Genomic DNA, 27,376 nt, shown 5'->3' with positions numbered 1-27,376 from the left:
ATTGAAAACAGTAGTATAAGAAGTTGATGAAAGCTACAAGAAAGCAAAATAAGTAAAGGCATGGGTTTGATTTGATAAAAGAGTAAATATTAATACTTCTTGTCAAGTTAGTAATATATTTTTAAAAATTGAAGAAAATAATAAAAGGTAGAAATATTATTTTAATTTAAAAATATTTACTTTTTTTTTTTAACTTTTTCACCAATTTGAAATAATTAAAAAATTAAAGCTTTTGAAGAAAAGGGAGGGTACTCAACCTTTTTTCTTTCTTTTATTTTAATTTAAAATGAAAGCCAAATAAAAATTTTTTTTGTATTTTCCTTACTTTCCTTTTCTTTTCCCTTACATCCCCCTGATTCAAACATAAGCTTAGTGATAATTTTTCCTCTTAATTAATTTGTCAATTTTTCTTTTTTTGGAATTGCCAACTCATTATCCACTTGGCTATTTTTTCTATTTTAAAACAGCTACACCAGTTTTTAACATTAAAGTTAACATTAATTTTTTCATCCATATATGATTAAGATTGCACCAAAATTTATAGTAAAATGATAAATTTGTTTTAAAAAAATATGAAAAATATGACGCCTCCTATAAAATAAGATATTAAATTCTACTTTTTCAAGAGAAAACATACCATTTTATGCCGATCATATTAAAAAAAAAAAAAAAAAAAAAAAAAAAAACCCTTATCGAGTGGATTGGATCTTGGCATCCGTAAGCCAACCCCAGTTCATCCAACTTGAACGTAGCGTTAGCTGCATCAGTCAAGTTCCCACATTTCCCATCTCTGCTTGTCAAACAGACATCATCACAATTAAGCTTTAAGAAAGGTGGAGAGGCCTGTGCTGGGTAACACTGTCCCTTCTTCCCCGATTAACAACTCCTTCAAACTACTTATATCTTTAAGCAAGGATTGCCTTTGCTTAATATTTAAATATTTATAGAATTAAATTTCTATAAAAAAATACTATATTTTTAGTATAAAAGATACCGTAATCTAAGAATAAAAAAAATGATTATAAGTATTTGGATTTAAACTCTAATATTACTTAATATTATTTTTTAAAAATGATTATATAAATTAATTTTTATAAATTAACGAAATTAAGTTTTGAATTAAAAAAAAAAAAAAGAAAACCCTATTTTGATAATAAAAGTTTTAATCTAACGTTCTTAGTTAAGGAAAAACACTAAAAAAAACCCAATATTTTGTTGACCGCTGGAGAAATCAAACGGGCCAAGTCACCTGTAACACAGCCCAATCTAGTACAAGCATAACCTGTTTATTCTAGTAACAAGCGGGCCTAATAACGATTTGAAAAACAGTAAGACCTTTCTTATAGATTAAAATTTAGCTTTTAAAGTAACCCATTTTCTTTTTTTGGAAGAATGAAACTTTCAAAGAGAATCAACCTACAATCTTATTACCTAGTATTGAAATATAAGCAAAATTATCCAATAATCCTTTAAAATAATTCTCCCCTTTTTTATATAATTCTTCCTAAATTAAGAGGATATATAACCTAAACTTGAAAATTTTAAATTTGGCATGATATGAAAAAATATACAAAAACAATAAGATTCAAAATTATAGTAAAACTCGTATATAAGCTTGGTAAAAAAATATATATATTTTGTGTTTGATGTATTAATATGAATTATGATATAATAATTTTTTTTTATTTAATACACATTTCACATGAAATAGATATAATTTTAAAAAATTAATATTTCATACACTGATAATTTATCACTTTTATACGCTATCAATCAATAATAAAATGACATCTCATTTAATAAATAAAAATTAACCTGTAAATCTTAAAAAATAAATATTACTAAATTTATTTAAAGTTAATTAATTATTAAAATTTTATTCTTCCGTAATTTTTTTTCCTCTTCCCTTTTCAATAATCTAAAACCTCGTAGCCATTTCCAATCTTATTATTTCCACTGCTTCACTTACATTTCTACCCATCTATCGATCTTGTTATAGGATTTAGAATGTAAAAATAGGTTATATCAGACATCATAATGCCTATAACAAAAAAAAAATTAAAAAAAAAGTCTATTAATGGACAAATTTCGACTTTATTCTAGGTTTTAAGAAGGTCACATGCAGTGAGCAGCTTTTAGTATTTCCAATACTTTTTGAATTTGCCACAATTTTGAGAAACTTTATTTTCTATTTTCCCTTTATTAGCCACACAATCATTAACAGCAGTAGTCAAGTCCATAGATAAGTACCCCTCAATGTTTTGAATGAGGGGAGAGTGTTTACAAGGTCTTTTTTAAAGCCAAATCATCTGAATTTTATACTGGAAAATATTACGAGTACCTGTGTATTGCTACACTAGTGAAAGCAATTGCTCAAGTTGATAAATTCTCAAAAAGCGACATTATTGTTTCACATAACCTATTTTTACGTTGTAAATCCTATAACAAGATCGATAAATGGGATTAAAAATGAGAGTGAAGTAGTCGAAACATCAAGATTGAAAATGGATACGAGGGTCTTAGATCAGACTATTGTAAAGGGAGGGGATTAAAAATATAAGGGAAAGCAAAATTTTAATAATTAATTAATCTTAAATAAATTTATTAATATTTATTTTTAAGTACTTAAAATTTTAATTTTTATTTATTAAATGAAGTGTCATCTTATTATTGATTGACAATGTATAAAAGTGATATACTAATAGTGTATCAAATATTAATTCTATAATAAAATACACAAATTGTTAGATTTAATGTAAGTCATCTTATTTGTGGTCATATCTTCTTAAAATGATATAATTAAATCAAACATAGGAAGTTTTTTTTTTTTTTTTTTTGTCCTCTATACAAACTACTGTGTTACTAGTACATTCGAAATTTTACAGTTATTCAATCATTTTAGCAACTCATGTCAAGTGGAAGTAATACAGAAGAAACCTATTTGCACATCTATTAACATCTATTTGCTACTAACAAACTTTCCTACTTGAAATTGCCCTGAAAAAACCACTTGAGAAAGGAATTTTAAGCGAATTAATTAAGCTGCAATTTTATATCTGCAGATCACCTTACACCTTAAAACCCTTGTCTGAACATAAAATCCAGGCATCACCATGATCTTAACCCGGCTCGGTCCATGTGATCTTTGCCTTTCCGTGAACATATCTTCCATGTAATGTGGATCAAAGGTTCTATTTTCTTCAACCCTTAAAATTCCCAATGGGTGATTGAATGAGAAAGCAAGCAAATGAAGCAACCATATGCATTTAGCTGCAACAAAGAAAGCTTGAAGCAGCTGTTCTGGCCATGGTCTAGTCCAATTCAGCGTTGAAATGATTAAACTCATCTTCTGATCACAGAACTTACTGAATTCTTCACTATAATATTTAGTCCCCTTCCTCAGCACTTCATTCCAGCTTAGATTTCTGAGTGCAACAAATGACGAAAATTGAGCTTGGCGATCTTGTTGAGGGTCTAAGAGCTTTGGCGATCCATTCTTCTGAAATACACAATTCTCAAAATCTTGGTAGAGCGATTGGTTTATAAATGCTTCCAAATGGTATAATACCGCCTTAGAGTACTTTGAATTCAATGAAAGTTTATATGGTTGAAGAAGCAAATTCAAATTGTCCATTAAAGTATTGTCAGTCTCTTCAATCTGTCCAACAAGTGTCTTGCAGAATTGTTTCACCGACAATCTTGCTTCTGATACTATCTGCAAGAAACCCTCTACCATTACTTCCTCACTGACAGGCATCAGGTTTTCTCCATTCCCATCAATGGAGTTACCTCTCCTAGGAAAATTTCCAAGCTTTTCGTTGATTTGAGAATCCTTTGTTTGTGTTGATTGCCTTAAGACTTTCTTGAGCTCTTCACAATAGGTTTCTAAATACTCCAGCTTCTGCTTGAGCTCTCCTAATGAAGATCTCATCTCGGCAACTTCCATCAAGGCCGCGTCTCTATTCTCATTTGCCTCTATCAGCTCTCTCTTCAATGTTTCAATTGACAACATGCCGAAGTCCTTGAATATTTGTGAAACTTCCTCGGATTCTGTTGGGTTAGGCGAATTCTCGTTCTTCTGTTTCTTCTTTAACCGAGGGAATAACCATGAAATCACCCTTCGATTCTTGGGTTGTGATTGAACTGACGAGTGAGAATCTGTTAGTGGCACCAGGGTATTAGAATTCTCGATGTTCCTAATGACATTTTCGGATTCACTTGTTATAGCAGCAGGCTTGCATCTATTGCAAGAAGACACTGATTTGAAATCCCCCAAACTGTTTCTCCTACTTCTGCTGGACTTGTAAAATTGTTTTGCTGGTGATGTTTGTTGGACAGTAATGTGGTTTGCACAAGAACCAGTAACAGATTTTTTATATTCAGCAGGACAAATATGGGATTCAAAGGCGGCCAAAGCCGGAGAGAATACTTTCCTCGAAGCTGAAATCTCCTTCTTATAATCTGATAAAACAGTTTCAGTGCCTTCTCCTGCTTCCAGTTCATATTCATCCCAACTTTCAGGTAAAGCTTGGTTGTTTGTATGGCATCCAGATGATGTTTCATTTTCATAACTCTGTCAAATATTCCCAAAAAGTTATTGAGGGTAAACATCGACAATGCACTGGAACTTAAAACTGGGCCATTAAAGCATTCCAACAAAGAAGAGAGTATAAGGAAAATTCTATCAAAACAATGGCAACCTACATAATTCCTGTTTATATTTTCATAAATTCTAGAGGTACTAAAAATTTGAACTCTAGCAAAATCAGCTTTAAGTAATCGGGGAATAGAAATATAGCCAGGAATTTTATAGGAGATAAAATTTGACAAAGGCACAAGTAATTAAGAAGAATATTGGGTCTAAAATCATTGTGTCCATTCCTGGACCTATTGTTTCATTGCTTTTGAGACCCGAGACCAGCAACTGGGCAAAACTTATCAAGGGAGTTCAACAGGGAAAAAATCTCACTGATTATTTTTCACATAGAATTAGATAGCAACAAAAAAAGAACCTCATTTAACAAGAAATAAATGCACAATTCAAACAACCCATTAAAATTGATGAACAGAGAAGTGGAAAAAGGCATGGAAAAAGGAAGAGAAATGTTGACTTACAGGATTGAAAACAGGGTAATCTTGACCAGAGAGCTGAGAAACAGGGCGTGAAAAAGGAGAAGCAGAAGTTGGGTATCTAAGATTTGCAGGGCTGTTTCCTTGCATCAAAGCTGCATGTAAAGCTCTAAGCTCCACAGCCTTGGCAATGGCAGCGTGTATCTCTTGCCTGCTAATGTCATTGTTGCTGTTACTGTTATTATCACCGTGATGGTTTTGAAAGATTTGTGAGGCAGTAGCAGCAGCAGCCATGAACAGAGGATGAAACAGAGCAGCACATATACAGCCAAAGAATACAACAAAGGAAAACTGATGAAATTTTTTTCCTTTTTTCTTTTTTCTTTTCTCAACTAGAGAGAAACAACAAAAAAGAGGATTAGAAAGTGGGTAATTGACGTTTGAATTTGATTTGCAGAGTTGAAGATGATATCCAGCTTAGAATCTTGGACAACCAGAAACTAGAAAGAGAGAGATGAATGTAGGGTATCTCAAATCCAATGTGCTTTTGTCATTGTTCTCAATGAATAAATAGAATGACAGAATGTGAAGCAAAGGAAGAGATAGAGAGAGAGAAGAGGGAGTAGTAGTTTTTACTCAATATATAGCAACAATGGATGATATTTCAAGTTTACAAAAATGCCCATAATTGTATCAAAATAACCATAATAGAAATACCAGATTTTATGAGCGTGATTCGTTGTGTACTATACCACTACTTCACCAAATAGTTTTCATGTGGTAGCTTTGTCACACTACTGCCTTTTCTTTGTGTAGCTTTTAATGCTTCCTTTGTCTAATTATAGCAGTTGAATTAATCATGCTGGTGTGTTGCCTGCAAGGATGTGTTTGGGCCCACATTTGTCGTTGATTAGACGTTATTTAAAAGACTACAAGTTTTTTTTGTGAGTATTTCTTTTTTTTTGAAGAATATAGTTAAAGCATGTACGTTGATAATTAATTATGTATTATAAACAGTTTGTTTTTGTTAGAACTAGGACTGATAATTAGGCGGATCAAAATGGATACGATGGATGATTTCAGATTAAAAAATCTAAATTATTTCATTTTAAGATAATTTCAAATTTGATTTTTTTTAAATTTAATATATCAATTATTTAAATTTAGATCATTTGAACAAGCTTTTTGATGAATTTGTGGGGCAGAAAAATGAGAGAAAAAGAAGGTAAACATAATTTATACAATTAGCACCCTAGACCCATCAGCAGCATCGCATCTCCTTCATCTCATGGCTTTCTCATTGATTGCTACTTACAAAGTTGAAATTAGTTGTTGCAATGGAAATCATTTGCCATTAAAATCTTTGATCTATCTCAACCTTCCTCAAAATTGCTTCTTTCTTTCTTTCTTTCTTTTTTTTTTTTTTTGTGATGAAAAAAAAAAGTTGATCTACTTAGCTGTCCAAATGCATTTTTTGCTGAAGGGGTACAGGTGGGGGACAGAAATATCCAATTCCTTCCAAAGGCTCAGTTGTCTTTATCAGTTTTCTTTTTCTTTCCTTTTTTACTTTTAAGATAGTGAAATTTTGCCAGGAGAATGGCATAGTGGGGACCAAACATGGCCTTCTCTTATCTATTAAATTACAAAAAACTCTTCATGATTTTATATGTTAGAAGTTGAAACTTTTAAGTTACAGTGAATTATATAGTGTAATATTTGAATTTAAAATTTTTTTAATATGATATTTAAATTATAAATTTATTAATTGATATAATATATATTCATAATATTATTAGTTTTAAATAATAATACGTTATTAATAAATAATCTTCTAAATAATAAATTAATTGATAAATTTATAATTTAAATAACATATTAAAAATTTTTAAAATTTAATTATCACATTACATATTTCATTATAATTTAAGAATTATACGTTACATTATTCCAATGTAAAATTGCAAATCCCAATAGTAGAATACTTGTGGGGACTAAATGGAGAATTTCAAGAAATTAAGGGTATCTTTGAAGAAATAAAACTACTACTAATTTAGGGCTTTTTGTTTATTTGAAATGGAATTCCATGTTGGATTAAGGAAATGTTCCATACAGGGATTCGTTGTTTCCCACACCTACTTTTCTTGGAAAAATAATTACTTAAAATGAAATTAAACTTTTAAGCCAACCACCCTTCCATAAAGTAGGCTTGGTTTGTCAACCTCCACATGCAAAGAGCTTTCTACTCCTTTAATCAACAGCAATGCAGCCAATCATGCCTTAATTAAACCTTAAAAATTGAAAAGTGTTTTGTTGGAAACTTTTGTTGTTGATTTTAAGCACTCAAATCTTGTTTTCGAAGCTTTAACCGAGTAGTTGAGACATGTAAATAAAGTCTTCGGGACCTAACAATTAGCTTTAGTTAGTTTTGGCAATAATGAAGTCAAGAAATGTAGTTTATGAAATGCTGTTACATGAGGATAAACAAATCGTATTATTGCGAAAATTAACAAGTCGTAACTTTCCATTTTATTCCACTTCTCTTAGTTTAGATATTATATTTGAGCAATCCTTCAATCCAAACTTGTCCAGTTTTATTTAAAAATCAAATACTTTTTACATTACTTATTTTTCGTTAGTTAATTATAATTCTTTTTATACAAAACAAGTTACAATCTAAAAATAACAAAAAGAATTAAAGAAAATGAGATTTAATTTTTAAATTTATTGAATGTTATCTCTTAATTAAAGGAGATAATATGAACTTAACGAATTAACCTCTAAATTTTAATCATAAATTCTTATCTACATATATATATATATATATAATGAATTACAAAATGAAAGATAATTGATCGATTCTATATCATAAACTCATTTTTTTTCCATCTTACATTTGCCAAACCGAAACTTTCAAGATGAAACTTGAAATTCCAATCATCAAGATATAGACAAAGCAATGGTAGATCATATGATTCTTATCCTTGATTGAAGTCACCCACCTTTCCCATCATTATGCCTTTCAAAAAGAGCGATTGCAATTAAAGTGCATGAGAGATTAGAGAGAGGGTATTCTTAATAAAGTTTCAAATTAAATTTAGCCTCCTTATATCAGCATCACAATCAAACAAGTACTTCTTCCTTGTACTTGATGAGAAGATTCTTCATAAAGCCAAATAGGTCTCACCAAATTGATATAAAGAGATAACATATGCTTTTGCCTATTCAATAGATAACCAACATAACGGCCAATCATACCTGCTTAATAGGATGATTTATTCAAGCATACACATGATAACAATCACTTTTATTTCTTTCTTTCCACGGCGTAACTCTCAAGTTATAGTTTGCATTATTTTCAAGAATACAACAACCTCGCCATACATTAGGATTTTATGCTCTATAAAGCATATTTATTTTATTGATTTGGAAACAAAATTAAGAGAATAAAAGATAAGATAAATAATGTTTTAAAAGCAAATAGGTAAACAAAATAAGTGATTTTGAATTTGAAATAGATTTTATTTTACACTTAGACTCTTTTGATACATTGCTTCTAGACTTTTGGGAATTTGATACTCTTTTGTACATTGCTTCTAGACTTTTTGGGAATTTGATTTTTGTATTAAAAGAAACTTTCTTTTGGAGTTTAATTTGGATATTATTCAAAGAGAAAATCAAGAGGCCAGAGGATACAAACTGAGAAATCAGAAAATTAAAAAAAAAAATTCCAAAAAACAAACTTGAAAAGAAAAGAAAGAAAATAAAACTCTTTTAGGTTCGAATTTCACATCTTTAAGAACTATTACCTTTAGACATGGTCCAATAATCTAAGTTTTGCGCATTTGATCTTTTTTACATAAGAAAGGATTTGGAAAAAGAAAAATGAACCCACACCCCTTTGTGCAAATTGAGAGCAGGATGTGGATATTGTGCACACTCGAAGATAAAATCTCAAAAAAAGGTAATCTTATTAATTTCTTTTTTTAAGTTACAATTATAATCAAATATTACATCCATATAATTAATTGAATACACTACAAAAAAATGAAATTTAATCTTTTTTCTAGCGGCGTTTTTCAACAAGCGTCATTATTTGATGTGTTAATATAAACTTAGCAGCATTTATTATATAAACGTCATTAGAAAAGAAAATATTGCCATGTTTAGAGTTCAAAATGCTAGTTTAGAGTTCAAAATGCTACTAACTTTAAATTTTAGTAGCATTTATGTAATAAAATACCATTAAATAATTATTTGAATTTATTTTTTTAAATATAATTTTGTAAAATTTATCTTCATAAAACACAATAAATATGAAACACATCATTTTTACTTTTAGCAACGTTTTATTAAAAAATACCATAAATAAAGAGCATTTAGTGGTAATTCCCTTAACAAACGCTACTATATTTCATACTTTAGTGGCATTTATTATTATAAATGCCACAAAATTTTCCCCAAATTAAATATGGCCTCCACTTTTCGTCTTCTCCTTCTTCCCTAAATTAAATATATTTTGTGTTTCCCCTTTCTCCTTTTGCATAAGCTCCTTGTTGCTCCTTCTCACTTTTGTGTCTTTTTTCCCTCTCTATGTGTTCGCATAACATGCAAGATTCAAGGTCAATTCCCTTTTAACACTTCTTTTTGTTTGTTTGTTTGTTGGTTTTTAGTTAAAAAAAAAATCACTAAGAAAGTTATAATGCTAATAATTTCAAATCTCTTTGTTTTTCATCTTCTTTTTTTTTTCCTTTTTCTTAAGAAAAAAATAGGGTAGTGGTTGAGTTGGAGGTTAAGGCTGTTGGATCTAGCAAAAAAGGTGTAAAATGGGACATGGTATTTGGTGGGTTTTTGTTAAAACATTGAAAAGTTAGCTTTTTTTATTGAATGGATAGTTTCTTTTCTTTTTTCTTTTTTTGTTTGTTCACTAAAAATACTGAGGAAAATGATGCGGGAGAAATATTTTATCCTAATTTTGATTTATAAATGTTGGTTAAAGTAAGTTGAATGATAGTAATATCAAAATTGGATGGAAAGCGGTCTTTAAGTTTCTATTTCTTATTTCTTTTAGCCCTTAAGAAGTTGTGGGTTTTGGATAGTAGTTTGATCTTTGTTAATTAGATATATGAGATGTGTTCCTTGGAAATACTTAAACTTGAATTTGATAGTGATAGTTTATAAGAAAGTTCAAGATTGGAAATGAATTTGCTGATTTGAGTTTTCTAATTGATGGGAGATTTATTTGTGTATATAAAATTCTTTATGCATGTTTGTTTTGTATAAATAATTGACTCAACAGTTAACTGGCTTAGTTTGGCACTTGAATTAGAAAGCTATCTCTTGGTCTGGCTTCGTTGGTCTTATATATATCATCTAGTTTGCTTTGTAAAGAATTTTAGTAGTTTGTATAGCCTTATGATAAAGGTATTTGGCCTCTAAGAAGCTTGTCAAATGGAAGAAAATAGTAAATGGCCAATGCTTGATCAATACCCAAGATTCACTTGCAATTATGCTAACTAATCTATGAATTTGAATTATCCAAGTTCTAGTTAGACATATTATTATATGTTTGTTATAGGTCTAAACAATATCAGTGCTAGCTTTGATTAATTAGGAGCACAGTAAAGACGTGGTTGATTAAAAAAAAAAAACTAGTAACTAGATAGAAAGGTTACTATATACATGCCAAAAGTTTTGGGAAATAGTGTAATAAGTTTTCAATATGTATCTAAAATGAAAGAATTTAGACTTTTTTTGGACAGTTTTGATGTGGGGATGAGAGAGTGTTGGGGATGAGTGTTTTTGGTATCCCCATAGCTCCACCACTCTTTTTAACTAATGTTAAGCTTGCCTCTATTAGCATGGCCTATTAATCTTAATCCTTAAACATTTATTTCATAATACCTTATGAGGTTGAGGCTACAAAAATAGTACCTAGCTAAGCATTGACTACAACTATCTAGATCTTTCTAGTTATTTATGTGCTTTTAGGATGAAACAAAATGACAAGCAAAATATGTTTTTTTAATGCTTTTAATGAAATTATATCAATTGTGCTAGTAAGGTTACATTTACTGTATGCCAACTGTTACTTCTAATGTTTAACTAAGTAATTTGACCATTTTATTTTATGTTTTACCAGTGCCTATAGTGATGCACTGTCAATCATCTACACTAGGACCGATATTTTATTGCTTCTACAATCAATACCCTTGACAAAATGCTTTTTGGTCTATGTAGCTTATTGTGTTGTCGCAAAAGATTTTGTGGGAAAGCAAATCTCTATTACATTTTTGAAATAGATAAAAGAATACTTCAAGAAAAGATATAAGGGTGAAAAAGTAAATACAACTATTGCCAATAGTCTTAATAAGCAATTTAGGTATATTCATCAATGCTATTGATTGATGGGTGATCTTTTAGTTTTTTTTTCCTTTTTTTTAATTTACATAAATATTTTCTATTCAAACAAAACAATGTAATTTACATGCGAATTATGAAAAAGCATATAAAATATATTATTGAACATGCTAAAGAAATTGAAAAGCTATTAAAGGTAAAGGTATGAGTTTCATAAGTTAAAAGTATATTATTGGATAATATTGATAAGGTAAGTGAGTATTGGCATTCTTTTCCTTTTCTAGAATTGCTTGTAATGGTGCTATGGTTAATTATTGAGAATCCATGCTATTGGTTCCTCTCTCTTTTACCTTTCCCACTCTTTTTTGTGTTTTGCATGCTCATACACTTGCATAAATATAATTCGAATACCAAAAGTTCTAAATAGAATGGAGGTGTTCATGTCAAAAAGGTGCTTTCCTTTTATGTGCAATGGGACACTACTTTAGACATAGATATTCAAGGTTACCATAGGTTGATAATAGTTATGGGTATGTTAGGAGACCATGAATCACATAAACAAATTACAAAAGTATAATGTGATTAGGTTTAAAGTAATAATGATGATTATTTGGGATAAGAGATAGGTTATAAATAAAAAAGTGCCAAACACAACTCTTAAACTACAATTTAATGCCATTAATACATCTAAAGGCTTTGTGAAGGTTACCTATAATATGATGAGTAATAATTGAAATCTATATTGACCAAAATGGCACTATAATACTATATATATTTTTCATTAAACTTTAACAAACATTCATATATCCGATTTATTTCTTTTTACCTAGCATACATATGCTTGATTTTATTTTTAATTGAAGGTTATTGAGAGAAGAGCTTATCTACATCAACACCTTTGGGTTGGAACTATTTTTAGGATGCTCACAGGTGGCAACATGAGTTTGAAACAAAACAAGTAGCTTTTCGAGTTTTCTTTTTCTTTTTTGTGAAAGCTTTTGCTTAACTTTTTTTTTAGCTGTTCTTTCATATTCTAATGTAGGCTACTACTTTTTTTTTGTGTTAATCGATGCTCAAAGTAATGTAATATATTACTTTAGAAATTTTTAGCTATGACATTAGAATGAGTGTTACAAAAAATCTTTGTATATCCAATCTATGATAATACTTTTACTATATCTAGATTTATCTCAGTAGTTTATTAGCTATTATATGACTTTGGTTAGATTTTCGAACCAACGTACCTTTGCTCAATTTTGTTGAAAGAAAAAGGTGATATTGATATAGTTCTCAAATGCTAGCAAGATCTTTACATGCCTACTTTATAGAGTTAGAATTTAGTGGAAGTGTCCACCCTTTATCCCATTTTAAAAGAAAAAAAGAAAGAAAAAGGAAGCCTGCCTTGAATTGAAATATGTTTCTCGGATGCTAGCGAGATTCTAATATACCTACTCTATAAAGTTGGAATTTAGTGAAAATAATAATGGTATAGCCTTTATCCCATTTTAAAAGGAAAAAAACAAAGACAAAAAGTGGAAAACCCTAAAGTAAAACTTATGTTAATATATTTTTATTAAACAGATGTGGTTCTACTAGAACATGCACAATCAAGTGAAAAGAGCTATAAAACTTCTTTCTTTGTTTTGTACTTTTTGACAAAGTATTATGGTTGCCATATTCTTGTCATTCTGTATTGAATTGAGCAACTCTTTGTTGGCTATCTAGCATCCAAATGTCTTCAAACAATTGTATCTTTTTTTAGCCTTTAGAGTTATTGAACATGCTAGTGACGATAGTGAAAAAAATCTTTCATCAAATAGTAATGCACCAAGTTAAGAAGTCATCAATTTCATATATTTTAAATTTATGGTTAATGTCCTGAAACAATTTGAATGTTATTAGATTAAACTTTCTGTTACATGCATACTGAAACAAATTATGTATTTAAATATTTATAATATTCAGTTTTATAAATTTAAATTTGTTTACGAATGTTATAGGATTAAACTTTGTGTTACATGCATATTAGAACAAATTATGTATATAAATATTTATAATGTTCATTTTATAAATTTTATTTTTATTTCTTTAAATATTTTTATTTAATTATAGTAGTAAATATTGAAAGAAATATAAAAAAAAAAGTAAATTTACTAACTTAGTGACATTTCTAAACACAAATGCTTTTAAATCACAAAAATTAATGATGTTGATGTCCAAACACCCTAATTTTTGTAATTTAGCAACGATTATGTTCAAAAATACCGCTAAATTTAGTAATTTTTTAGATACAAATGGCGTTAATTTTTGCAATTTAGCAGCTTTTTTTCTTAAAATGTCGTTATTTTTTCTAACGTAAATTTAGTTTACGCTCTTAGCAACATTTTTTACAAAATGTCAATAATCGTTTAGCAATGTTTATAAACACCGCTAAACATGAAAAAAAAAAAAAAACATTACTAAAGTCCTATTTCCGTATAATGATAATTACCTATTGTATCATACTCATGTTACAAGCATAAAATAATCAACTAACAAATTAGAATATAATTAGACTATTAAACCCATTCACAATGAGACTTGAACCTAAAATCCTAAAATTTTATGGCCTTCTCTTTACCACTAAGCCAAGGCTTTATTGGCAATTTCTTTTATTGTTATGCAAGTGATATTATTTAGTTTGATATTTTCACAATTATATGTATTAATTTGTTTAAATTAAATTTTAAAGTGGATACTATCACAAGCCTACACAATTTTCAAGTTAAATATACTCCTATCAGATAATATCATAACCAAACTTTTAATTAATATAAAATATTCAACTTAATGTATTATGCATGTTTTAGATGAGTGACATTAGGGCTCTATGTTATATCTTCTTTTGTTGAATGATGTTGGCTTATTAATTTTATGGTGGTTTACAAATATTTTTTTAATTCTGGTTAGCCTCGATTTGTGATAGAGATTTGCCTATATTTTTTTTTTTTTGGTTTGTAACAAGAGGGATGGTCAATCATCATTATGTTTCCTTTCTATTTTTGCTTTCTTTAATTTCATAAAATTTTTGCAAACTCTTAGGAAAAGTGATATAGAAATTTTCTGGTAAAAATTGAAATATTAGTGCATCAATATTGTCATAAACGTATAAGTCTGTTAACTTGGCCTTTAAATATAAATCTAGAAATCACCACTTATTTTTTTATTTCACCACCAACAACCCTTAATATTCAAAATTGACCTTAAACTCTTCCTCTTTTTCCCATTGTTACTTTTCAAACACCAAACCTTAAAGCCATTAAAAACCTCTCACCAAATAAACACATTATCAATAATTTTTTTACTGTTTTTTATTGCTCATGTATTTTTTGATGTCTTTCATTGTGTTTTGACCAATGTTTATACTTATGGAACTGTTGTTGATCCTTTGCTTTTACCCTATGTTCCCTTTGTATTATGTGTGGTGAATTAGGCATATCACTTTATAGATATGTACCTAAAAATTATTTGTTCTAGATTTTTGTTAGGTATTTGGTGGGTTTAGAAAATTGGGTATGATAATGAAAAGTTTATTGGTTGAAATTTTTTTGTCTGTATAGGTTTTTGAAAATTTTTAGATCTCAATATGACTTTTAACTGTGCTTCATCGTCTACCCCTTAAAGTATTTTTTAGTATCATTTTCAAAATCACCATCATAATGTAATCATTAAAGTAATCTTATTGCCAAGGTAATCTTAGCATTCATGATTTAAAATCATTTTGTTTGGTTAATAATCAATCATTTATAAAAATTAAATATCACTGTATTTGATATTACGAAAAATAAAAAATTATTTTATTTAAAAGTACGAAAATAACCATGCATGTTATAATAGTTACACAAGTTAATGATTTTAATGTTGTTTAAAAATAATAATTTGGAAAATACAATAATATTTGTTCATTTTATAAAAAAAAGTATGATTAAATTCTTAAACTAATAAATAAATTTATTAATTAGGTAAACCAATTTTTTAAAATAAAAATTATGTAAAAAATTTTTGAATTAGAAAATAAAAATAATCTATTAAAACCATAAGAAAAAAACAAAAAGATTATATTATATATAAAATATTTAAAAATTAAAAAAAATTACAAAAATTATTTTTGAAGTTGTTACATAAATTAATTTGAAAATATAAAAAATTATAATATAAAATAATTATAATTTTAAAAAGAAAGAAGTTTTTAATTCACATATTAAATAGGTAATATCAACTATTGAAATTTTACATATCATTTCATCTTGATGATAAAAGTTTCTCACCCTTTTAATAGGAATTAGATCACCATCTAAGATAGTGATTTGATCACTCTTGATGATCCAAGATCATTGCCATGTAAGATCATCAAGTACCAAACATGGTGATCTAATCATCATGTGTAAATCACTAAGGTTTTTGGAGTGTTCACCTCATACCAAACACTACATGATTATTTATTATGTTAATTATTAAATAGGCAATTAGTTTCAATGGAGATAGAACTTCAAATCAATACAGTTTAGATTGTGGTAATATTTTAGATCAGAACAAAGTTTTAGTTTAGAGGAACTTGCTTTGATAAACCCTCTCCAAGCTTCTACTGCTTTTATTTATCATGATCTCATCAAATTTCATTTTTGTATTGTTTTATTTTCAACAATAAAAATAAAATAATAAAAAATGGACCCTTAATTCAAGTTTCAATCCCAACCAAGCTTAAAACCAAAATGACCAAATAACGAACTCAATTAAAGCTCAGATTTTATTAATGCATCAAAACAACTTTAGAATTTAAGCAACCTCAAACAAAATTGGATGTCTACAAATATCATGACTTATGTCTTTGTCAAAGAAATGTCAATGATTGCACCGAGGAGAAGTCAATGGGAATATTTGCTTTTTCTTATCAAAATACAAGTGTAGATACAAGTTTAGACATTTTTTAAAGGTAAACCTCACATTCATCTCATGTGGTATACGTGTTTCCCATATTCACACCTTGAAAATTTTTTTTGACTAATAATCCTATGGTTGACATTACAACTCAATGGAAATGTTGCTTATGGAATGCAATTATATTGCTTTGTTTCAATATATTATTTCATTTTTTATAGAAATGCTTTAACATATTTGCTAAGTATAAGAAGGTTGTATTGCAATTTGTTAGTTTGAAATTTAAACACTTTAAAGGGAAATTAACTTAAAAATATATATTATCTAATGTTGATAACTTTGAACTTTTAGCTTATCTCCCAACCAAAATAATTTGTGATGCAGAATGGATAAAATTTATTTCAGCTTGGTTACCAAATGAATTTAGTGTATATATAGCATTTTTTTATAGAAAATTATTGAAGATCAATTGTTATTGAAATTGTTAGTTTCATGAGTTCTTAATATATAGTAATTTTTTTCTTATTTTTTTGTAAAAAATAAATGAAGTCCAATAGAAAATAAAGGCCCAAAATAAGTATAACGATAGAGCATAAAAAAGGGTTATGCAAATGTCAAGATTGATTTGTAAGTTTTTTTTATTGTGTATTATACACTTGGCTCAATTTATTTGAACTTCATCTATATTACAAAGAAAACTTATATTTTTATATGGTTGCAGGAAACATCCAGCTCAAGCACTAAATTTTTAATATGATTTGTTTGAAAAAAAAAGTATATACATAAAAAACTTGAGAGTATTTTGATATAGCAACTGAAGAAATGATAAAGAGGATAGTAAGTTCATATATTTCTCATTTGATACTTCAACATTGTCCATATTTATATATTATATTGATTTACGTAAGTGTTTTATGTTTTAGAATAACTTAGCTATGAGATACACATCTGGTGAAATTAAAATTGATGATAGCTTTAATGTGCTAATCTTAACTCTTAGTACTAAAGATAGACATGGTTGTATTAGGTTATTAGGAGCTTTGTTTGTCCAATAATTTAATTTGAAATAAAACCTAAACCCCGAATATTAAAGATTGCTAAATTGATGGTTATAATAGCTTAGTAAAATTTATGCATTGTTGAATTACAGGCACAATTGACAATTATGGCAATTAACATAATGAGTTAGTCAAGCACTGAGAATATAGGAAATGTGTATGTAGATAAAATGAATGAAGCTTTTGACCCATTATCTTCTTTAGTACTATATGTTCTAACTTAATTAATTAGGTTTTAGTGCCCTTGTGGTTTGATTTTATTTAAATATACATGAATTTTGTATGTAACAAGTTTTAGAGATTGAGAATAGTCAAGCTCCACCTTTCAATAGTATGCATAAGCATCTCCATTATGCAAAATATTGATTAGTAGGTGGAGGACTAATTAACATTAGTAATCAAAAAATGATTATTTTATTATCCAATAAATTAGTGGATTGGGTAAGTGAAAATAATAAGATTTTGTTCAATAAAGAAAATATCAATTACAAAAATCATGGTGTACATAAGGTTAACTTATATATTCATTAAAATATAAATAATATATTCATTCATATATAGTATAAATCCATTTATATTTCATTTTAGCCTTCTTTACAAGTGTGTGAATGAGAGATAAATGATTGTTGCTTACAACTTCTTAACTTAAATTGTATATCTAGTAGCACGGGCTTTATATATAATTGTTTCGTTGCTTTAGCATTTATAATAGAAAGAGAATTTCAATATTTTCTTATGCCTTATAATTCTATGTATATTTGAGATGTACTCTAATCATTATGTTACTTTACATTATTTTATATAGATTTGAAAATAGTTATAAGCCTTAAATTTTAACATTGTAATTCATATTTAATTTATTCAGAAGTCATTAGCAATTAGTTGTAATTGACACTATAAAGCATATGGTTTACTCTTTCAAATTAGGAAAAGGTAACTCTAAACTATCACAAAAACTCAAAAATATAATAAAGAAGTACTTACCTTTTGTTATATGAAATTAGTTTTATAATATTTATGGTTTATTTATAAGTATAAATGTATGGGTATTCAGTTGTTGCTTTAATGAATTTACTATTCATAAAAAAATAAAATAATGTGGATTGCATTCATAGTATATTTGTTTATTTTATCAATTGTTAACACCAATGTGAAAAGCACTTGACAATCCAATAATTGTTTATAATTTCTCGTCAATTAAAAACTTAAAAATGTGAGTATTATGTTCTCCATCTCAAGAAGAAGATAATAGATAACAATATTTTAAGTACAACAAATAAGATTCATTATTATTTTCTAATTACAAATATGTTGTTAGTATATGGATAATTATGAATTGCAATTGATTTCATTTTCTTGCTTAATTAATTATTTTTAGTGAGTTAGAAAAGAATATTTCATAGATAAGAAAACTGATGAAGTGTAGCATGAATGGTGTAACTATATATCAAAATTTATATAATAAAAATAAAGAGTCTGCATTATGTTATATAATGTCCTTTTTATATTGACATAAATTCAACATATAATATTTAGATAAGTCTAAATATTTTTCCTTGATTTCATGTGGATCATGTGTTATCATCTAAATATTTAAATCGAATAGCTGAAAGCATGAGAATAATGATTTGTCAAGAAGTTAGTTGTTAATGCATATAGATATATTGTTAAACTTAACAAAACGGATGTTTTGTACAACTATGAAATATAACTTGACAAAAATGATATTTCATCAAGCTAAATGCAATATTTGTCTAATTTAGCTTGATAAAGATAACTTTTTTCATTAAAAAATATAATTTTTGTCAAATTTCATCAAGTTAATGCATGTAAGGACAAAATATATTATTAAACTTAGCAAAATGGACGTTTTGTACAAATTATGAAATATAACTTGACAAAAAATGATATTTTAAGCAAGCTAAATGTAATATTTGTCTATTTTAGCTTGATAAAGATGATATTTTTTGTTAAAAAAATATAATCTTTGTTAAATTTCATTAAATTTAAAATTAAATTTTGTTAAATTTTATGTTAACTTAAAAAAGATGATGTTTTTATGTTAAAAAACACAATCTTTGTCAAATTAAACTTTATCAAATTTTATGTTAACTTGATAAAGATAACGTTTTTATGTTAAAAAATGTAGTCTTTATGATTTTATCATATTTAAAATTTTAATCATCAAGTTTTTTGTTAACTTGACATAGCTGATGTTTTTATGTTAAAAAAACATAATATTTGTCAAGTTGGACTTTGTCAAAATTTATGTTAACTTGATAAAGTTGATGTTTTTATGTTAAAAAATATAATATTTGTCAAGTTGAACTTTATCAAAATTTATGTTAACTAGACAAAAATGACATTTTTATTAAGTTAAATGCAATATTTGTCTAATTTAACTTGACAAAGATGATTTTATTTTAAAAATACAAAGTTTGTCAATATGCTTTCAAATTTAAAATTTTAATTATGTTAACCATAACACTTTTATCTTAAAAAATTCAGTATTTGTCTAATACTTTCTTAAATTGAAATAAATAATTATCTAAATTAAAAAAATAATTATAACATTTTAATATATAATCTTTTAGTTAAAGGCTATTAGATACAATGTCGTTAACATTATATATATTCTTCAATCTTACAAATAAAATAAATGTCTATCATTTAAAACATAAATCTTTGTATTATATGAAATTCTAAAATTTAATCTCTATTTTAATTCACAAAAAATTAATCCCTCAATTATTTCAATTTAACAATCTCAGTCCTATTGTAAACAATGTCAATTTATCATCGTTAAAATCGATAACATAGATTTTGACTTGTTAATATATACGTTGACCAGATTTGTGTGGCTGGTAAAAAAATTTAATGCCACATGACCAAAAAAAATTTATTTGGATTTAATAATCTTAGTTTAATTATTAATTCCATTTAAATTTTTTTGTTAAAAATGCTGATGTAGCATTTGATATGATGATATGTCTATAAACTTTTCCTATATGGCATTTTGATTGGTGTATATTTAAATGGCATGTTGCATGGCTTGACCTTTAATCCACATCAGATTTAAACTTTTTTAATTTTTTACAAAAATCTTATGATAACTAAATTAAAAGAAGTTATTGCTAAAGAATAAATAAACCCAGATTCTGACATTATACAAACCTGATTTCGATAACGCCATCATACTAACCATTGTCATTGATATCAGTCATCATGCACTAACATTGAATGTCTCTAAAATTTATTTGAAATCTCTCTTTAATCTCATTTACGATTCATTGACTTAGATTTTTCCCTTTTTTTCCACGAAAAACCAAAAAAAATTAAATCCTAAAAACTTAGATCAACTAACATCACCACCTGCAATGCTCACCAAACTTTCTTCAAGTCTTCCCTTCACCCTCTAATTGGTTTTTCATGTTAGGATTTGAAAAATAATTTCTAAAACCTCTTAAATCCAAAAACTTTCAAAGTTCTAACTTTTATCAACTTTCACCAAACTTTTTTCAAACTTGGTAGCTAAATACACAACTAAAAATAAATCTAACCATAATTTTCACTTAGCCATAATATATACAAAATAAGAAAAACATACACAATATAGCTAGGATCAAATCTTTAGGTACAACAATGGATAATCCTGTGATTGTTAGGTATTTGACTACAATTTGGATGATATGATTTGGGACATGAGATTTAGTTTAAAACTCATTTGGATTTTGACCCAAATAAAAAAAAAAAAGTGAGAGGGATTTAAGAGTGATATTAAGTTTTACTGAGAATTTAGAGGAAAAAGGTTAGAGTTAGTTTAGATGAGAATTAAGAGTTTGGAAAAGTGATGCCTAGCTATGTCTTTATAAAAGAATAGATGAGACATGGAAAATAACCTATTGTTCAATTTGAGTTCATTAATTAGAAGAAGAATGGGTTTTTTTTTTTCTTATGTTGGAGTTGCAAAACAGTTTGATAAGACAATGAGAGCAAAGAGATTGCATTTGAGTTTCAATTTGAATGTTTGATTTCATTTGTTTCTAATTTCAAACTAATTTTATTTTATTTTTAGTTAATCATATTTATAAAAAATAAAATTAAATGATTTATGTTTATGAAAAAAAAATTAAAATATGATGTTCCATTGATTTTAATTTGATGTGGCAATAAATTAAATGATTTAGGTTTAAGAAAAAAAGAAATAAAATATCAAAATATGATATGCCATTGATTTTAGTTTGATGTGGCATTTTTTTATCCACATCATCCTTAAAAACAACCTCAACAAATCAATATGTTATGTCAGTCAAGTCAACATACACATCAATAAGTCAATTGTAACATAATCAATTTTAACAATGAAAATTTGACATTTATGATTGGACTGGAATTATAAAATCAAAATAGGAAGGACTAAATTTGTATAAATTATAGTAGAATGACTAAATTTTAAATTTTTGTATAGTACAAGAATCTCTAACATAATTTGACTAAAATTTTAATTATGTTAACTGCGTCTTTTTTGTCTTAATAAACCCAATATCTATCTAATACTTTTTTAAATTGAAATAAGTAATTATATAAATTTTAAAAAATAATTATAACATTCCAACATATAATCTTTTAGTTAAAGACTATAAGATACAATATCGTCCATATTATATATATTCTTCAATATTACAAATAAAATACAATGTTCATCATTTAAAACAGCTACATCTGTCCTAAAAGAGAAAAACTAAATGATGGTTGATAAGCATTATATTGATCCAATGCTTTCATATGTAATCTTTTTTAAATTCATTTAATAGAGTAAAGAAGAAATCAATATTAAATGTATCCTTCAAGATATATTTTTTAGCAGATAGTATTTTATCTTAGGAAAATTCATTTAGTTGCATGATTTCATTAAAAAATGACATCTACCTATCACTTCCCTTAGCTTTTTTCTTGAAAAATGACAAAATGCCCTTAATTCTTTATGCTACCTCACAATATGCAACCCCAATATCACCTGTTTTCTCTATTAACTTAGCTAAGCTATTAAAGCACCTAGAACTTTTCTTGCCTAACAATATTTTACTTATGGTAGGGATTGTGGCACAAACTGAACTTTTAATTTCATCATCATCTATTCCTTCCTCATCATGATCAATGTCAGGCTCATCTTCATTAAATCTAAAGTCAACATCATCATTATGAAATAATTTCATAGTATCAACTATAATTTTAACTTTAGCTTCAGTTGCTCTATCTAGATCAAATATCTTCATAAAATCATCAAAGTGAGAAATATTTATTCCTCTAACCTTTAGCATGGAGGTAAGTATACAAGAAGTTAAATTAAAGAGATTTAATTATATGTATAAAATATTTTGATAAGAAATGAGTAATCAAAGTAAATTCTACTTGAATGTTAACTACTTATCCAAACCCACTAATAAAATACATCCTTGTGGTGCAATTAAACATTTATCATTATCATTCCAACCAAATTCACTTCTGATGGCTATCATATCACAAATATATTATATTGTCTCTTCAATAACTTGAAATTTGACTCAAAGTGTGGATTTGCCTCATTTAGTTATTAGTAAAGAATTTTGGCCTCCAACATCTTTTTCAATTGTCCTAGATACTCTGAATGTTTCTTTTTTAGCTTTTCATCAAGGATCATCTACCAATACATGTAGGCATTGGATAAGTGTGACATCCTCAATCTTTATCTATGTGTGATTACCAAAAGTTTATTTTCTTCTTGTATTTGTACTTTTTATGTTCACAACGGATGATGACATGTTGATATCTTAATAATCTTATTAGACATGATGCAATAAATGTATATCACATCAAAAACCAATAAAGATAAACCAGTAATTAGAAAGGAAAGAAAACCAATAGACATAGTAACAAAACAAATATTATTACAAACAATAGTTAAATACACCATATCATAAAAAGTATATTAAACAATAGAAGAAATACATCACATATTGAAAAAAATAAAACAAATATAGCAAACAAATAGTACACTTAACATATCGTACACTCAATAATGTCAGAATCAAACAAAAAAAATTAAACAAGTTATCATTAACCATTAAATTGTAACTAAGATGTAAACATTTCCTCTATTAGTTTGGCTTTAAACCTAATCTAGATATCACTTAGGTCAACATGCCTAATCAAAATTTAATGAGCATTACCTTTTACTTTGCTACTGTTCATTTCACCAACATCACTTTTAATAGGGTCAATTAACATTTCAAATCTAATTAAATTATAATAAAGGCAGCAAGCACAAATAATTCTACATTATATTTTAATTGGATAAAATGATTTCTCTTAAAATGACCTATCTAGCTTTTAATATACCCAAATATCTATCAATAGAATTTTTTGATTGAGGGTATTTCATATTAAAGTATTTCTAAAGTGTCATAGGTTGGTGTCCTACCTTCTAATCATTCAAGTGATATCTTTAACCTCTATAAAGCACCAAAAAATCTTTTCCATTTATGTATTTAGCATTACATAAATAGTAGAAACTCAATCCAGTGTCATAATGCATTAATGTACATTTTAAAAATGTGTTCCATAGCACAACTAAAACCAAAATATGAAAACTAATACCTTATAGGATCTTTAAACTATTTCTAAGTGTAATGGCATCCTTAAGCACTCTACCATCTACTGCAAAAACATTCCCATCTTGGTATAACATAAATGAATTACATGTCTGATGTGCAAACACCAAAAACATTTATGGCAATTTCATTTTTCCTAGACTTATATTTAGGCCAGTCAATTAAATTTACATTCACCCTTATATAAAATGGCACCCAAACAACTCTAAATCCAAAAACTCTAATTAATACATTCATACATTATACAAAATTGAGATTTATTAATATTTATTCATAGAAAGTAATGACTAATGCATTACCTTAAACTACTTCCATCTATTATCTGTTGAATTCTCTGCTATCACTTCTGGTTTCTTAAACAACAAAAAATGCAATCTCAAAATAGATTTCAATATAGCATGAAATTGCCTACTAATTGTCTCTCCAAATTTGGTTACTTGATGTTTTATAACCTTATTTTTTTTATAATGGGCAATGATATAAAATAAGCTAATAACAATTTCTACTAATGACATATTTCTAAATGCCTTTAATCCTTATTGTGTTTAAAACAACTTATATAATTTTGCAAAAGCTATCCTCTCCATTTTACAATTATCGACACTCTGTATATCATTCTTAAAGATCATTTTGTTTAAGTTCAATGATCTAATCTAATGTCATTAAGAGTTTCATCAACATAAAAGATTGTCTTTTTTCAAGTTTCTTAACAACTAACATCATAGTAACAATAAGTAATAATTGAAACATACTTTTCATCTAGTTCATTTATAAAATAAGTACTGCTACCAATTTTATCTTTTTTTTCTAATTGATAAACAAGCCATAATTTTTTATAAGAAAATTTTTTGTTAATGTAGAAATCATGTGTTGAAAGTAATAATGTACATTTGTTAGATCAAAATCTAAGCCACATACAACAAATAAACAATAAGAAAAAAGATTGTGTATATCAAAATTTATACCAAATCGAACAAATAACAAATAAAAAAGAACATATATGATAGATCAATAACTTTTAAATTAAGATCTAACCCACATTTAGTAATATAGCAAGAAGACATCTAAAGTGAACAAATAATACAAAAACTCAAAAATAAGCTAAACTAATCCAAATGAAGATAAAATCACAAAGCTGGAAGGTTATGTTGTGTGAAATAGAAAGGTTGGGATTTAAAGTTTAACTATAGCTCTAGGTTTGGCAAAACAGATAACTATACAATAATAAAATATGAGAATAATAAAAAATATGATCATTGCGAGGTGATAATTGAATAATTACTATGTTTTATCAATGATTACGTTTTCATAATAAGAAACATTGTTGATATAGAGATATATAGTATTTATTTTGGTTTTAACTATGTTTTATATGTAAAAAATATTATCAGCTTCAAGTGATCAATTATTATGATTTATCAATGACTACATTTTGATAATAAGAAATTATCAATGACTACATTTTGATAATAAGAAATGTAGTCATTAATATAAAGAAATATAAACAAAATTTTTGTTTTATTAATTACTACGTTTTTTAGTTATAAAACATCGTTAAAACCAAAATAAATTTTAGTTTATACTAACTCTACCGACAACAAGTACGTTTTTATGTTAAAAAAATTTATATTTTATCAATTGCTACATTTTCATACTAAGAAACATTGTTGATATTAAAAATAGAAATTTTATTTTATTATTATTTTCTACAATCAACTACATTTCATATGTTAAAAACATAATATTTTCGAAACTATAAAAATTTAAAATTCTAATTTTGAAATAATATATTATGTTTTCCTTTTAAAAATGTTGTTTTTATTATAATTAATTTTTTCATAACATATTATAACATATAACTATGTTTCTAATATAATAACATTGTATAAATAAAAAAATTTATTTATTCAGATTTTTTTATAGAAGATAAACTATGTTTATAATTTAGAAATGTTGTTTTTCTAAAACTATATCAGTTAAAAATAAATATTTAAATTTATAAAAATTTAAATACACATAGTTATCATCAGGAATCCAATCATATGGCTAGAAATATAACTATACATGTCAAAATGCGTCTCGATTTATCATGCGATTATGTTAATTTTCAAGGGTAAAATAGATTGTAAAATTATTATTAAGTGCAGAAGTCAAATAAATTTTATATTCCATCAAGAATCTTAAAAAACCTAAGGGAGAGGTGAGTTTGTGATTTAGGGTTATCACCTTTTTTTTTTGACACTTTGAAAATCTAAAAAAAAAAAAATCTAGAAATTAGATTCTATGAACCAAACTAAGGAATCAAATTATAAAAAGTAAGATTTTAGCCAGTAATCTAACATTCTTCTGAACCAAATGCCAACTTAAGGTGAAGAAATAATTTTAAGGATTTTGCCAAATTGTTAAAGAAATCTTAAAAGTTATTTTCAATATTTAAACATTAAATTTTAATAAAAGATCATTAAAACTAGGCCCTCAGGATAATTTGAAATTAGTTGGTATAGTCTTTCGGATGCGTGGATGGGGATATTATAACATTTTTCATATGTAACTGAATTCTCAAATTTAATTTTGAAATATAGACCAAAACGTATTTTTTTAGAAGTCTGAGTCAAGTTTAAGATATCTATAAAAAAATAATTCCAATAAGTGACCAATTATAGTTAGATAAAAAATATTTGTGACAACTTCTATATTTATGTCTAGCGATAAATTTACAGACTTATACGTTATAACAAACATATATATTTATATTTGTACATTTTTTATAGTAATAAAATGTTATTTAGGTATTTCATTATATTTCTAAATGTATACAAAAATTAAATAAATTTCCATTTAATCATATAATAAATATTTTTACGATAGTTACAGATGATCATATATGATTTAGATTTAAATACAAGTTATTTTATGATTAAATAAATGGGTTTATAGTCAATAAATAAAGGTTAAATGCCTAATTTAGGATTAAAAGTTTGGGTGGTTGCTTAATTATGGATTTCAACTTTAATTTAGTTTAATGTAGGATATAACGTTTTCTAATTTATTCAAATAAGGACTAAATTATGGCTGTGGTTTACACGCACCATTAAGTTTACTTTCCATTAATATTTTTCATTAATACCATTAATTCTAACGAAAAAAATAAAAATTGATCACAATAACAATTGATAATCAATAGGGAGGCAAGAAGCAAAATTAAACACAACAACAACTAGTCTCGAACAATCAAGCAAGAGAGGCTAGACAGTAGTAATTCACAATCAATGGCCATTGAAAAATTAGAAAAGTGGGCAAAGTTTTTGAATCTTTGAAGGGGTA

The 27,376-nt window shown here is 26.6% G+C and overlaps 1 protein-coding gene across 1 annotated transcript; it reads right to left on the bottom strand.

Annotated features, from left to right (window-relative positions):
- Nucleotides 1-2,837: 2,837 nt before the first annotated feature.
- Nucleotides 2,838-5,613, bottom strand: LOC111304007 (IRK-interacting protein-like). Its single transcript, XM_022900537.2, has 2 exons — nt 5,116-5,613; nt 2,838-4,573 (listed from the first exon to the last, which is right to left on the bottom strand). Exons 1-2 carry the CDS (start codon nt 5,362-5,364, stop codon nt 3,038-3,040), a joined length of 1,785 nt encoding a protein of 594 aa, XP_022756272.2. The 5' UTR covers nt 5,365-5,613; the 3' UTR covers nt 2,838-3,037.
- Between the last annotated feature and the right edge of the window lie 21,763 nt (nt 5,614-27,376).

Source organism: Durio zibethinus, chromosome 13 (assembly GCF_047325235.1).
Source record: "Durio zibethinus cultivar Kanyao isolate XHJ-2024 chromosome 13, ASM4732523v1, whole genome shotgun sequence".
Taxonomy (NCBI): Eukaryota; Viridiplantae; Streptophyta; class Magnoliopsida; order Malvales; family Malvaceae; genus Durio; species Durio zibethinus.
This window is presented reverse-complemented; position numbering and strand designations above follow the sequence as displayed.